This window comes from Macrotis lagotis, chromosome 5 (assembly GCF_037893015.1).
Source record: "Macrotis lagotis isolate mMagLag1 chromosome 5, bilby.v1.9.chrom.fasta, whole genome shotgun sequence".
NCBI classification, from domain to species: domain Eukaryota; kingdom Metazoa; phylum Chordata; class Mammalia; order Peramelemorphia; family Peramelidae; genus Macrotis; species Macrotis lagotis.
Window position 1 is genome coordinate 263,836,999 of NC_133662.1, and position 11,488 is coordinate 263,848,486.

An 11,488-nucleotide genomic window follows, 5' to 3' on the forward strand; every position below is an offset into this window, starting at 1 on the left:
GCTTACAGCATTGGGTCTTTCATCATTTCTCCTCATCTGTGGCTTTTTCCTGGGGTTATTTGGGCCTTGGGGGGGGGGGGGGTTCTCCAGATGGTTTTTAGCAGCTGTGGGAAAGAAGTGTATCCTAAGTTTCGGGTAATGAGTCTGGAACACAGTTTGTGTGAAGTGGGGAGGCCAGAGGAGTGGAGCCTGGGCTGAGGGGAGCAGAAAACGCCCTCTTTATCGCTGACTCTGGGTCCAGGGCTTCTTGGACTTGATTCCTGCTGTCTTTCTTCCCACAGGGATCTTATCTCTTGGCAGCTTCAAATGACTTTGCCAGCAGGATCTGGACTGTGGATGATAACCGATTACGGGTAAGCCTCCCGCCCCAATCCCCCAGCCTTCCCCCTCCCCTCCTGAAGCTAGTCTGCAATTGTGGGAACTGGGAAATAACCCAGCTGGTTGCAAAATTATTTTCTTTCCAGAAAGCTCTCCATGATTAGGTTACCCTTTTTATTATCTTACAGAATTGATTGTTGTTTAATAACTAGATTCACATGTACTTTTTCTCTTTGTCCAAGGTCCAGTCTCAAAGATTTTTGACTCTGATATCTAGAAGTTCTGACTTAAGTTTTCAGATTAAAACCCCTGGAAAATTCAAAAACCCAGGTCAATGGTTTCAATTTGTATTTGGAACATGGATGGGCCTTAAATCAATTCTGGACATCGTTTTAATATACAGCTTAAAAAGCGTATCTCAAGTTGATTTTAAATACTCAGCAGCTAGGTGGCTCAGTGGATAGAGCACTGGCCCTTGGGTCAGGAGGACCTGAGTTCAACTCCGGCCTCAGACACTTAATAATTACCTAGCTTGTGTGACCTTGGACAAGTCACTTAACCCTATTGCCTTGCCAAAAAAAAACTTAAAACACTCAGCAAGCATTATTACATTCTTAGGGTGTACCAAACACCTTGTGAAACCCTGGGGGCCCAAAAACATCAAACACTGCTCCTGGCCTCGTGGAATGTTCATTCTGTTTGAACCGAGTAAGACCAAAGACTCAGGGGAGGGGGACTTGACTTCAAGGTAGTGATGGTTCTGTGACCTCTCAGAGAAAAAGTGAGAAATCTTGGGACTTGGGTCTTGTGTCATAGAAAGGAGGATTCTGTCATGAGTTCTTTGAGCCTTGTTCTTTGTAAAAGAGGGGTCAGTGATGAATAGTAAAAGGTCTGATTACCCCGAGATGATTGCTCCCCCTCCCAATTCCCAGCTGCCTCTTTGCTCTTAAGCTCTAGTTGTGCCATAACTGAACAGAGGCCCGCTGACATCACAGGACACCCATGGGTGTGTGTGTGCGTTTGCTAGAGATTCAGTGAACGTACCTCTGGGCTTGGTGTCCAACAGTGGGGATCGGCAAGGAATAAGGGCTGCTAGGAGCACATCTCCTGTGGGTCTGATCTGAACTTTGTGACCTGAGGCCTCTCTGGGTAGGAAAGAACCAGAAACCTCCCCTCTGATGTTCAGTTCTTTAGCATGTTTAAAAATGCTCATGGGATGCTGTGGGGACTGGTTTTGGAGGGACCCCATGCCATGTCCTCACGTCAGGTGCTTTGCTCTCAGTTTCTTCTGTAACCTCATTCCATGTGAGTCCCCGGGTAGAGGTGGGTGGGTAGAGTCCCCACCACTGCCGCCTGCTTCTTCATGCTGATGCTTGATATGGGTCATTGACTTTCTTTGAGTGCCAAAAGAATCCAGCCATTTCTTTGAAACTTTATTCTGCTTGATTCTTTAACCATCCTCTGCTTGTTTTTGGTTTTGTTTCTTTTTTTTCTTAGAGGGAGGGAGTGATGAGCCTGCTCCTGGTCATCGAGCCTCCTCCAGCAGCCAAAAGAGCTGGCTACCACCCTAGTCCTGTCCCCAGAGTAACTCCTGGGCTGCATTTCAGATAGGTGGGGTAATTGACTTTCCCCTCTCCTCTCTCCTCAGCACACACTCACGGGGCACAGTGGCAAAGTCCTGTCTGCCAAGTTCCTCCTGGACAACGCACGGATTGTTTCAGGAAGCCATGACCGGACCCTCAAACTCTGGGATCTGCGCAGTAAAGTCTGTAAGGAAGCTTCTTATCATCCTCCAGTGTCAACCCATCTCTCTGTCTTTAGAGCAGTCTAACACTCAAGACTGCATTCGGGTTCACCTTTATACTCTAAAATAAAAATGTGCCTGGGCTTTAAGCTTCTCAAAACACAGTCATTTTTTTTTTTACAAGGCAATGGGGTTAAGTGACTTGGCCAAGGCCGCACAGCTGGGAAATTGTCTGAAGTCGCATTTGAACTCAGGCCCTCCTGACTCCAGGGCCAGTGCTGTATCCACTGCGCCACCTAGCTGCCCCTGGGTTTAATTTCTAAGACTAGAATTAGAATTTAGGGTTTCTGTTTCTCAATGAAGTATCTAAGAAAATTCTAAGTAACAAAACACAGTCTTCACAATAATTGCTCAAGGTGTGTCCTGAGTTGTAGATTCCCATTTTACAGATGAGGAAATTGAAGCTCGGTGAGCTCATTGACTTGTCTGTGTTCAGATGGCTGGTCAGCAGCAGGCCCAGGCTGTGGGCACCAACTTTCAGAGCCCACTAGTTCCATACTCTCACCCCTTCCCCACTCTTTGGCAAGTAAGGATGATTCCATTGTGATGGTCCCAGCAGCTCTTTCACCCTGACTGCCCTGCACCTGGTACACCTGACCACCTGGTACCTGAAAACACTCTAATTTAGACACTAGTGATGGTGACTGGGTCTGTTTGGTGAGTCAGGGCCATTTTCCTTTGCAGGTATAAAAACGGTTTTTGCCGGCTCCAGTTGCAACGATATTGTCTGCACAGAACAGTGTGTAATGAGTGGACATTTTGACAAGAAAATCCGTTTCTGGGACATACGGTAAAGTAACTCTGGCCTAAGAGCCTAGGGGAGAGGATTTGTGGAGAACTAGGACCATGTGACATTGTGTGACTTAGGAAATCATTATTAGATTATGTCCAACTCCCCTTCCCCCAATCCTCCTTTATCTCTTATCCAGTCCAAGACCATGGTGCCCCTTCAGACTGGCCCACTGCCCTCAGCTCAGGAGAGCATCAGAAAGCCAGTCACTAACAAAGAGAACTTTGGTAGCAACCATCAGTATTTGGTGGTTGACTTTTCTGACTTTGAGCTTGAGCTAGAAAGTTCATAACTTTGAAAGGCCCAGGACTCTGAAAGAGTCTTGTTGGCCTCTGCCTTCAAGAGGCACCAACAAGACCGTGCAGTGCTCCTGACTTCCAAGGGTGGGAAGATAGAAAAAGAAAATTGGATAATAAGTAAGAAAAGGGGCAAATTCTGTTGGATTGACCCCTCCAGCGGCTGGTGTGGACAGCTGGCTGGACCTCGCCCATGTACCTTCATGAGCTCACATGAAATTTTCCTGGCTAGCCATTTATCTTAATAGCACCACTTGAAAATAGAATGATTCCTGACCTATTTGATAGTCGCTCATATTAAAGAAGTTACTCATACTCTTCACCTCTTTCTTAGGTCTGAAAGTATAATCCGGGAATTGGAACTCTTGGGGAAGATTACGGCCCTGGACTTGAACCCAGAGAGAACAGACCTCTTAACCTGCTCCCGAGATGATCTCCTAAAAATTATTGACTTACGAGTTAATGCTGTCAAACAGACCTTCAGGTGACCTGTGGATGGGTGACTTTTAACCCTTGTCAGGCTGCCCTGGTGGCTTGAAGGTTTTCCCACATCAGGGTTTGGGGGGGAAAGGGTTTTATGTAAAAGAGTTTTGATCCTATTTCATATTTACAATGATGTGTTTGATTTCAGTGCTCCAGGATTCAAGTGTGGGTCTGATTGGACCCGAGTTGTATTCAGGTAAGTGATGATGTCCACATACCTCACCAGCTTAGAGGGCAGAGTTTGGGGTGTCTGTGTCTTTTCTTTAATGCTGAGAATACAGCCAGATTTGTGGGAATACCAAGAGTCAAGGAGGATAGTAAACAGAAGTTCCGAATCTAAGGCCACTTAACTACATGTAGTCAGAGAGTTTGCCCAGAATTCCTTCATTGTCCCAACTCACCATGTTCCCTTTACCTCTTGACTGCCCTTCTGTTCCCCTGCAATCCACAGAGGTAGAATGCTTGTGCTAGAATGCCTCTCTGTGGCCCTTGTATCTCTGCTGCTGAGCAGAGGGCCCAGCATCCAGGGTGACTAGATCCCTGGCCTGGTGAAGACCTGGCCTTATCAGGTCAGTTCCCCCATCCCCTGCAGCATTGACAGCTTTGTGGGGTCCTATCCACACATGAAGCTCAAGCCAGCTGTTAGATATCAGAGAGCATGTGACAGTGTGTGTTTGGAGGGATGAGGGAAAGGGATACCTCGTTTACATCCCAACACTTGCGTCCTCTCCTTGTGTCCTGCTCCAGTCCTGATGGCAGCTATGTAGCAGCTGGTTCAGCCGAGGGGTCTCTCTACATCTGGAGCGTGCTCACAGGCAAGGTGGAGAAGGTCCTCTCAAAGCAGCACAGGTACGATGATGGTCTGGGCCTAGAGACCTGGGAGCTTCCCTGCCCTTGCAGACCGGGGCTTCCAGCTGCCTACCCTCTACCTCCATCCAGCCCCTGCCCTGAGGTGTCCTAGACAAGGCAGGCCGAACTCAAGTGAGACTCAAAGAATGGGATCGCTCTCCATTCAGAAACTGAGGCAATAAGAGATAGTAGAAAGAGCAGGAGCTCTTGAGGTTGAGGTCCTGGGTTCAAATCCTGGCTCAGATGCTTCTTATCTGTGTGACTGAGCAAGCCATTTAACCCAGGCCCATTGGATTCAGTGATAAAAGGGACCTGAGAGGAAGAAGCCAGAACCAGGAAAGAAAAGTGACTCCTCTTTGGTCACACTGCTAAAGAGTAGCAGAGGTGGAATTTGAATCCAGATGTTCCTGACTCGACAGCCAGTATGTGTTCACTGTGGAGCCTATCATCCTGTGAGTTATCCTAGGGAGAGGGGACTGATGGATCAAGAAAAATTTCTCATTACAATTAAAAGATCTTGACACTAATCTAAACTGTTATCAGTGGGGAACCCCACCCCCCACCCTGAAGACACCCAGTCCCTGGCCAGACTTCTAACCACCACAGCCCAGGGAGTACAGCCTACCAGCGAAGGATGGCATGTATGTTTTTAAATCCCATAAAAATGCTTCAAAAGGCAAGGTCTGATTTCTTAGCTTCTCGTTCATAAGAGTGGCAGCAGCCAAGGCACAGGCAGCTTGCTTGTCCTTGGACCCCTGCTATCCAAACTTTCGTTAGTAACACAACTGACTGGGTCCACTTTGGTAGCTCTGTCTCAGCTGTGGGAGCTGGCCTTTTCCACAGTTAATGGCCATGGGGAGCTTCCACTTGGAATCTCGAGCCTCAGTTTCTTCACATTTCTTTTATGCATTCTGAAAAAGAAATGCTTTCAGGATTTCTCAGGCCATCACTCCTGTACCTTTTGTCCCTTCTCTTTCCAGGTGACTTTGACATGCTTTTTAGAGGCATAATATTAATCTCTATAGACTTCCAAGAGAAAGGCTTTAGCATTTTTGGTCAAATACCGACTGATTCTTAACAGGTTTCTTCCTCATTCTTTTTTGGCAGGCATCCTTTATTGAAGACTCAGGTTTAGAGAGAGAACAGAGATTTGAAAAAAACAGACAGTGATAAATTCTTCCCTTTTTTTTAAAAGTCCTGACCCCAAGAGTCTTTTTTTTCTCAGACATCAATCCAATTTCCAAGCATACTTTTAAAAAAAGTTCTGCCACTTCTCAATGATTTTTCTCCTTTATGACAAGTATAGTCAAGCAAAATAGGTACATTGACTGTCCCAGAAAACAAACTGTGTGCTTGACTGTTCTCAGAAGCCACAGTGGTCTGGTCATTGAACACTTTGCTGAAGTCATCCTATTCTTGTGGTTCCCATGCATGGGCCTCTGCTGCTTAGGTCCCACCTCACTTCCTACAAGTCTCCCCAGGCTTCTCGGTATTCTTTGTAGTGGCTTCTTCCTGTACGATCAAATGCCATCACCTTCACACACCATGGTTTGGTGAGAAGCTGGTTCTTGTGTCTAGTGAACCTTCTGCCTCTGACCTGGTAGTGGTATTTTGGGGTCAAAGAGTATAATGACTTTAGCAGAATGCCATGGTTGAGTGAACTCACAGCTCCACCACTGGTGTGTTCATGTGTCTGTCTGTTGACAGTGTAGTGAAGTAGAACCTTAGGACTGTCTGAATTTAATTTGTCTATGGAGGAATGACTCTTACTCTTACTCACTTATAGCTATTTCCTGTACTTTTAGGATATCAGACCTTTTTCAGAAATATTGCAAAATTTTGAGTTCCCTCCCCCAATTAGCTTCTTCTCTTATTCTGCTCATTGATTTTGTTTGTGCAAAAGCCTAGTGTTCTTCATTATTGTCTCCTGGTGCGTTTTTGGTTTGTTTTTCAGTTCTTCAGTTAATGCAGTGGCATGGTCACCTTCTGGCACTCATGTGGTCAGTGTGGACAAAGGAAACAAAGCTATTTTGTGGTCTGAATACTGACGGGATGGCATGGGAAGAAGAAAATCTCAAATGCCATCCTTGTAGGGGAGCTGACCCAGGATCAAGGAGCACTCGTCCCAGAGCTGGCACTCCACTGGGCTTGTCGCCAAGGGTTCTCATGATGCAGCAACTGATATTCTTTGAACAGAATTTCAGAGGCCTCGAAGATTAATACTGAGAAAAGAATTGACCTTGCAGGCATTTCACAAGGGATCCTTTTCCTGCCTTTGTTTTGGATGAAGAACACTACTGGCTTTGACTTTCCATACCTCAGGGGATGGAGCACACGGCACCAGCTGAGTCCCCTCATGGACAGCAGTGCCGATTGTCCTGAAAAATCTGCATTCATTCTCCTTTAGCACTTTCCCCATCCTTAAAAAGTTAGGAATTATTCTCAATTCTGGTCTAACCCAAATCCCAGTATTTTGGGGTCCAACAAGTCAGGTGTTGGGTTAAGAGAAACCTGAAATAGGGAGAGGGTGGGTCCCCCAAGTGTCTCTATCATGGTAGAACAGGTTTGAGAGAGTCCGGTGGTCTGTCTTTGTTTACATGTCTCTGATTCTGATCTTCTCTTGCTGCCCTTCCAAAAAGTCAAATTCTGCTTCAGCTGCTGCACCTGGGAGAATCGGAGTAGGAAACAGTCTCCTGGGTATGGGTTTGACCTAAAGCTTGAGATTGGAGACACCATGAAAATCTGAAAGAGGCGGGGGGGAGGATGTGCTAATGCTGCAAGCAGCCTGGCTTACCCGTTCTCCAGCAGGTGCTTTGTCCCACAGTCCTCTCCAGGTGTGCACCTGTTAGGTTGTTGGTAGCTTGCAAGAGATCATAGCCTCGAATGTATTTCCCCGGGACATGGCCCTTTCCCAAGCACATGTGCCATCCCTCTTTGGTGCTTGACAAAGAAACAGGAGGAAGTCGAGGCACTCATGCGTCTTCAGAGCCCGGGATGCGGCAGAACAGATTGAGGGGATGCCAATGACTCGCCCCTCTTCCCTGTGTATCAAATTTCAATTATGTTGGAGGGGCTTCTGAGCAGCCTGTCACTGTCACCTTCATTTGCACTTTATTTTGCTTCCTTCCTGAACTACTTCAGTCAGCAGTTTAGGAAGCATCTCTTAAAGCTGGCTTAAAGGTCTGGGTTTCAGTTGCCTCATCTGCAAGATGGCAATGTCAGATATGCCACCTCTCGGGTTCCTTTGGGCTCCAAGGCTCTGGTCCTCAACCAAAGGAATGCTCTCAACAGTCTTGTTCTCAGCCCACCCTCACACTACTCTGCTCCCCATTCAAGATTCAGGTGACCTCTCCGGAAAGGAGTCGAATGAAATAGACCTGAACGCATCTTTTATTTATTTTATTATACTGCCCAGGAGAACTTGATTGTAAATAAATAAATTCTGCTTTTAAAATGGCATGTGTATCTACTGTGGTACTGGTTTTCCCCCCTTCATCCTTAAGGGAAAGAAGCTTTTTTCCCCTTAAGTTGATTTTTTTTTTAGATTTTTACAAGGCAAATAGGGTTAAGTGGCTTGCCCAAGGCCACACAGCTAGGTAATTATTGAGTGTCTGAGGCCCCACTTGAACTCAGGTATACCTGACTCCAGGGCCAGTGCTCTATCCACTGCACCACCTAGCTGCCCCACCTGATTTCTTATCACTCATTTTCGATTCTTGGCTAATAGCTCCACATGGTTAATCCAATTTCCAGTGGCATCTCCAGATTGAAATTCTGAACTTCTGTTCTTGCTGCCTTCACACAGAATATTGTCATAAAATCCACTTGAAACTAAGGTGTTTGGTCTTTCTCATACATAATGCCCCTTTCTTGTAGAGGATTCGGTCCTTTTTTTCCAACTAATAAGCAATGGTAGGTTTTAAATGATCATTTTTTTTTTGCTTGGTTTTGATTTTACATTTTTCTCTCCCAATAGAAAACAATAATATAGGCTCTATTTGTATAATCATGCTAAACATAGATCCATATTAATTGTATGACAAGAATCAAATCAAAATGGAAAAAACACATTAGGGGGAAAGCACCTAAGACAGTTTTTAAAAATTGAAGATTGTAAGCTTTGGTCTGCATTGAGACTCCACTTCCTTCTCTGAATACGGATGGCGTTCTCCATTACAATTGTCTGGTTATTTGCCACTGACATGATCAAGTTCATAGCTGATCATCACCCCATGTTGCAGATACCGTGTACAAAGTTCTGGTTCTGCTTCACTCTGCATCAGCTCATGAAGTCTTTCCAGATTATTCTAAAGTCCCATCCCTCATGATTTCTTACAGAACAATCATCCCATCCCAATCATAACACCACAGTTTGCTCAGCCATTCCCCCAATTGCCATTCCTTTGCCACTAGGAAAAGAGCTGCTATAACTATTTTTGTACTTGTGGGGTTTTTTCCCCTTTTTTGTGATCTCTTCAGTGGTGGTTTAACTGGATCACAGAGTATGCTAATTCCAAATTGCTCTCCAGAAAGGATCAGTTCACAGCTCCACCAACAGCGCATTACTAGGACTTGGTACTCTTAGGGAAAGATAAGCACCGATTAATATTGGGACTGATGTCCTAGTCTTCCTAACATGGGTTCCCCAGTAAGGAGCTGGCTGAACACAAAAACTGCTCTGACTTCTGGGTCCAGAAAGAAGTCCATTTTCCCTTTAAATCAGTAGGACCGCCCAGTAGGAGATGAGTTAGAAGCAGCCAATGGTCACAGAGAGGGAGGATAACCAGTTACTGTTCATCTGGTAAGCACATCTTTTCTAAACCTGGGCCAAAAATAGGAGTCCCAGTGATTGGAGATTATGGTGTCTCCTCTGACCTTGGGGAGCAATGTCATGCAGCTTCCCAAGGCTTTAGGGGCTAAAAAAAGGTGGTTATTCCATGTAATCCACCCAGAGGGAAAAGATGGTGAAAGGCACTGAGCTTCCATGATGGGGCCCAAGAAGGGTCTGGAGCGTGGCTTCCATGCAGCTCACTTCTGGTTTGTCATCAACCTTACTGTGAATGGGAGGACAGGTTGGAGTGAAAGGAAGAACACTGGTGTGGAGCCTTCCAACTCATTCCAATCCTGGGTCCAGCAGGCTTGCTTTAAACACCTCTTATGTAAATATTGTATGAGCAAATGCAGCTGGGTTTGGCAATGAGCCCAAATCCCTGCCTTTAAAGAGTTTATTTTCTATCAGGGAAAGTGTGTGTCTGTGTGTGTGTGTGTGTGTGTGTGTGTGTGTCTATGGAACATGTATCCCGTCAGCACAAAGTAATTGGTGGTTGGCACTTGGCCTGATTTCTCAGAATTGCACTATTCAGTTGTGCTCGGTTTACCATGTTTCAGGAAGGAGACTGCTGAGATGGATGGGGGCGGGCATCAGGGAAGGCCTTGGATGGGAAGAGCTTGGGCTGGTCTTTGAACAGAACTGGGAGTCCAAAGCGGTGGAAGCATTGAGAGCCCAGGCAAAGCCCCCTAGGCAAGAGGTGGGAGATTGTATGGGAAGACTGGCCAGTGGCTGGGGTCGGATGGATGGCTGGAAGGTAGAGTGGAAGAGGCATCCTGCCACGTATAACAAGCCGGGAAGGGTTCGCTTCCAAGCACTGTTAATGACCTCTGCCCTCTGGGAGCTTAGCTGCTGAATCTGCTGTAGCCAACTGAGGGATGCAGTGGGCCACAAGAAGCTTCCAGTCCTTCATTTGTACTTAGAGACTGCCCATCGAGGACTTGGTTTTAGAGCTTGTAACTGTTCTCAAGCAACGTGGGTCACATCTCTAACTTAGTAGATGGACTCAGGTTGCTTTGGCTCAAAAATGCATTGGCCTACAGCCTCCCAGACTGTCAGAGGCTGGTTCTCAGACAATCCACGATTCATACCAAAAGTCCCCTTAGGGTGACCCCAAGAAAAAGAGGGGAATGCACTAGAAATCTTAGAGCATAGAATGGGAAGGCAAGGCAAAACCTCACTTGCCCTGAGTATGTTCTAAGTTTTTCAAGGACTGCAAGATTCAGTCGAACTTGGGATACTTTGGTTTAGGAAAGACTGCTGAGATGGAGAGGGTCCAAGAAAGAGCAGTTGGAGGGATGGAGGTGCCAAAGACTGCCATAGAGGGAGTATTGATTAAAACAAGTGTTCATGCCAAGGCTTTTACCTACCACCCCTTTCCCCTACCCTGACCCTTTTGTAATGGCTATCTGGATACTTGTCCCTTAGAAGAAGGATGAGGCTGGTTCTGCTCATCCACAGAGGCAGATGAGCACAGAAGTGAGAGAGGGAAGTGGCCAAGAGGCTGGCCGAGGCTCCTACCCGACCTGTCCCTAAGTGGTCTGGGCGGCCTCAGGAGGCTCTGGGCTCCTTCACCAGAACTCTTCAGATGGGCTGGATGACTACTTGTTGAGATTCCTGGTCAGGTATGGGTTGGATCAGATGATGGATCCCTTCCAACCAGAGAGTCTGTAAGTCTCTCTGTTATTATTAAAACCTCAGACCCTTCAGGACTGAGCAGCTCAAACTTTGTAGAAGTGAGATTTAGCAAAAAAAATTAAAATCCTAAAAAAAAAATTTTTTTAAAAGAAGTGAGATTTTGTCAAATGTGGGCATTGCACACTTTTTTGGAAGTTGGGACTGGGGATGGGGGAAAGAAAGGTGTAGTCCAGACCTATGATTTCATCTTTATGAGGAGCATCTTGACAAGGAAACTTGCGTCATAGATAACCGTGCGATTTCCATCTTGGTCAGCTGTCTGGAGCACTGGAGAGGGAATGGATGTGCCCAGATTCATAGCACTGTTATGGGTCATACTTCAACTTTCCTACAGATTTGAAAAAGACTTTTAAAATGTATCTTGTCACACCTGTGTGCTAGTAAACTTGGCTTTAGTAACCGAACTTGCCTGAGGGTTTAAG

General features: G+C 46.1%; 1 protein-coding gene and 1 non-coding gene across 6 annotated transcripts in view; both read left to right on the forward strand.

Annotated features, from left to right (window-relative positions):
- The window catches only part of ATG16L1 (autophagy related 16 like 1), a 32,918-nt gene extending 24,846 nt beyond the window's left edge, over positions 1–8,072 (forward strand). For 2 of the 5 annotated variants that reach the window (XM_074189705.1, XM_074189707.1), the window contains 7 exons: positions 282–353; positions 1,967–2,087; positions 2,807–2,912; positions 3,543–3,692; positions 3,840–3,887; positions 4,439–4,540; positions 6,495–8,072. In XM_074189705.1, coding sequence (XP_074045806.1) covers positions 282–353; positions 1,967–2,087; positions 2,807–2,912; positions 3,543–3,692; positions 3,840–3,887; positions 4,439–4,540; positions 6,495–6,588 — 693 coding nt within the window. In that variant the 3' untranslated portion in view covers positions 6,589–8,072. The remainder of the gene's footprint in view (positions 1–281; positions 354–1,966; positions 2,088–2,806; positions 2,913–3,542; positions 3,693–3,839; positions 3,888–4,438; positions 4,541–6,494) is intronic. The other 3 variants (XM_074189708.1, XM_074189709.1, XM_074189706.1) reach the window with 3 other exon arrangements.
- On the forward strand, positions 1,186–1,460 carry LOC141490336 (small Cajal body-specific RNA 6). Its single transcript, XR_012469174.1, has one exon.
- Positions 8,073–11,488: the final 3,416 nt, after the last annotated feature.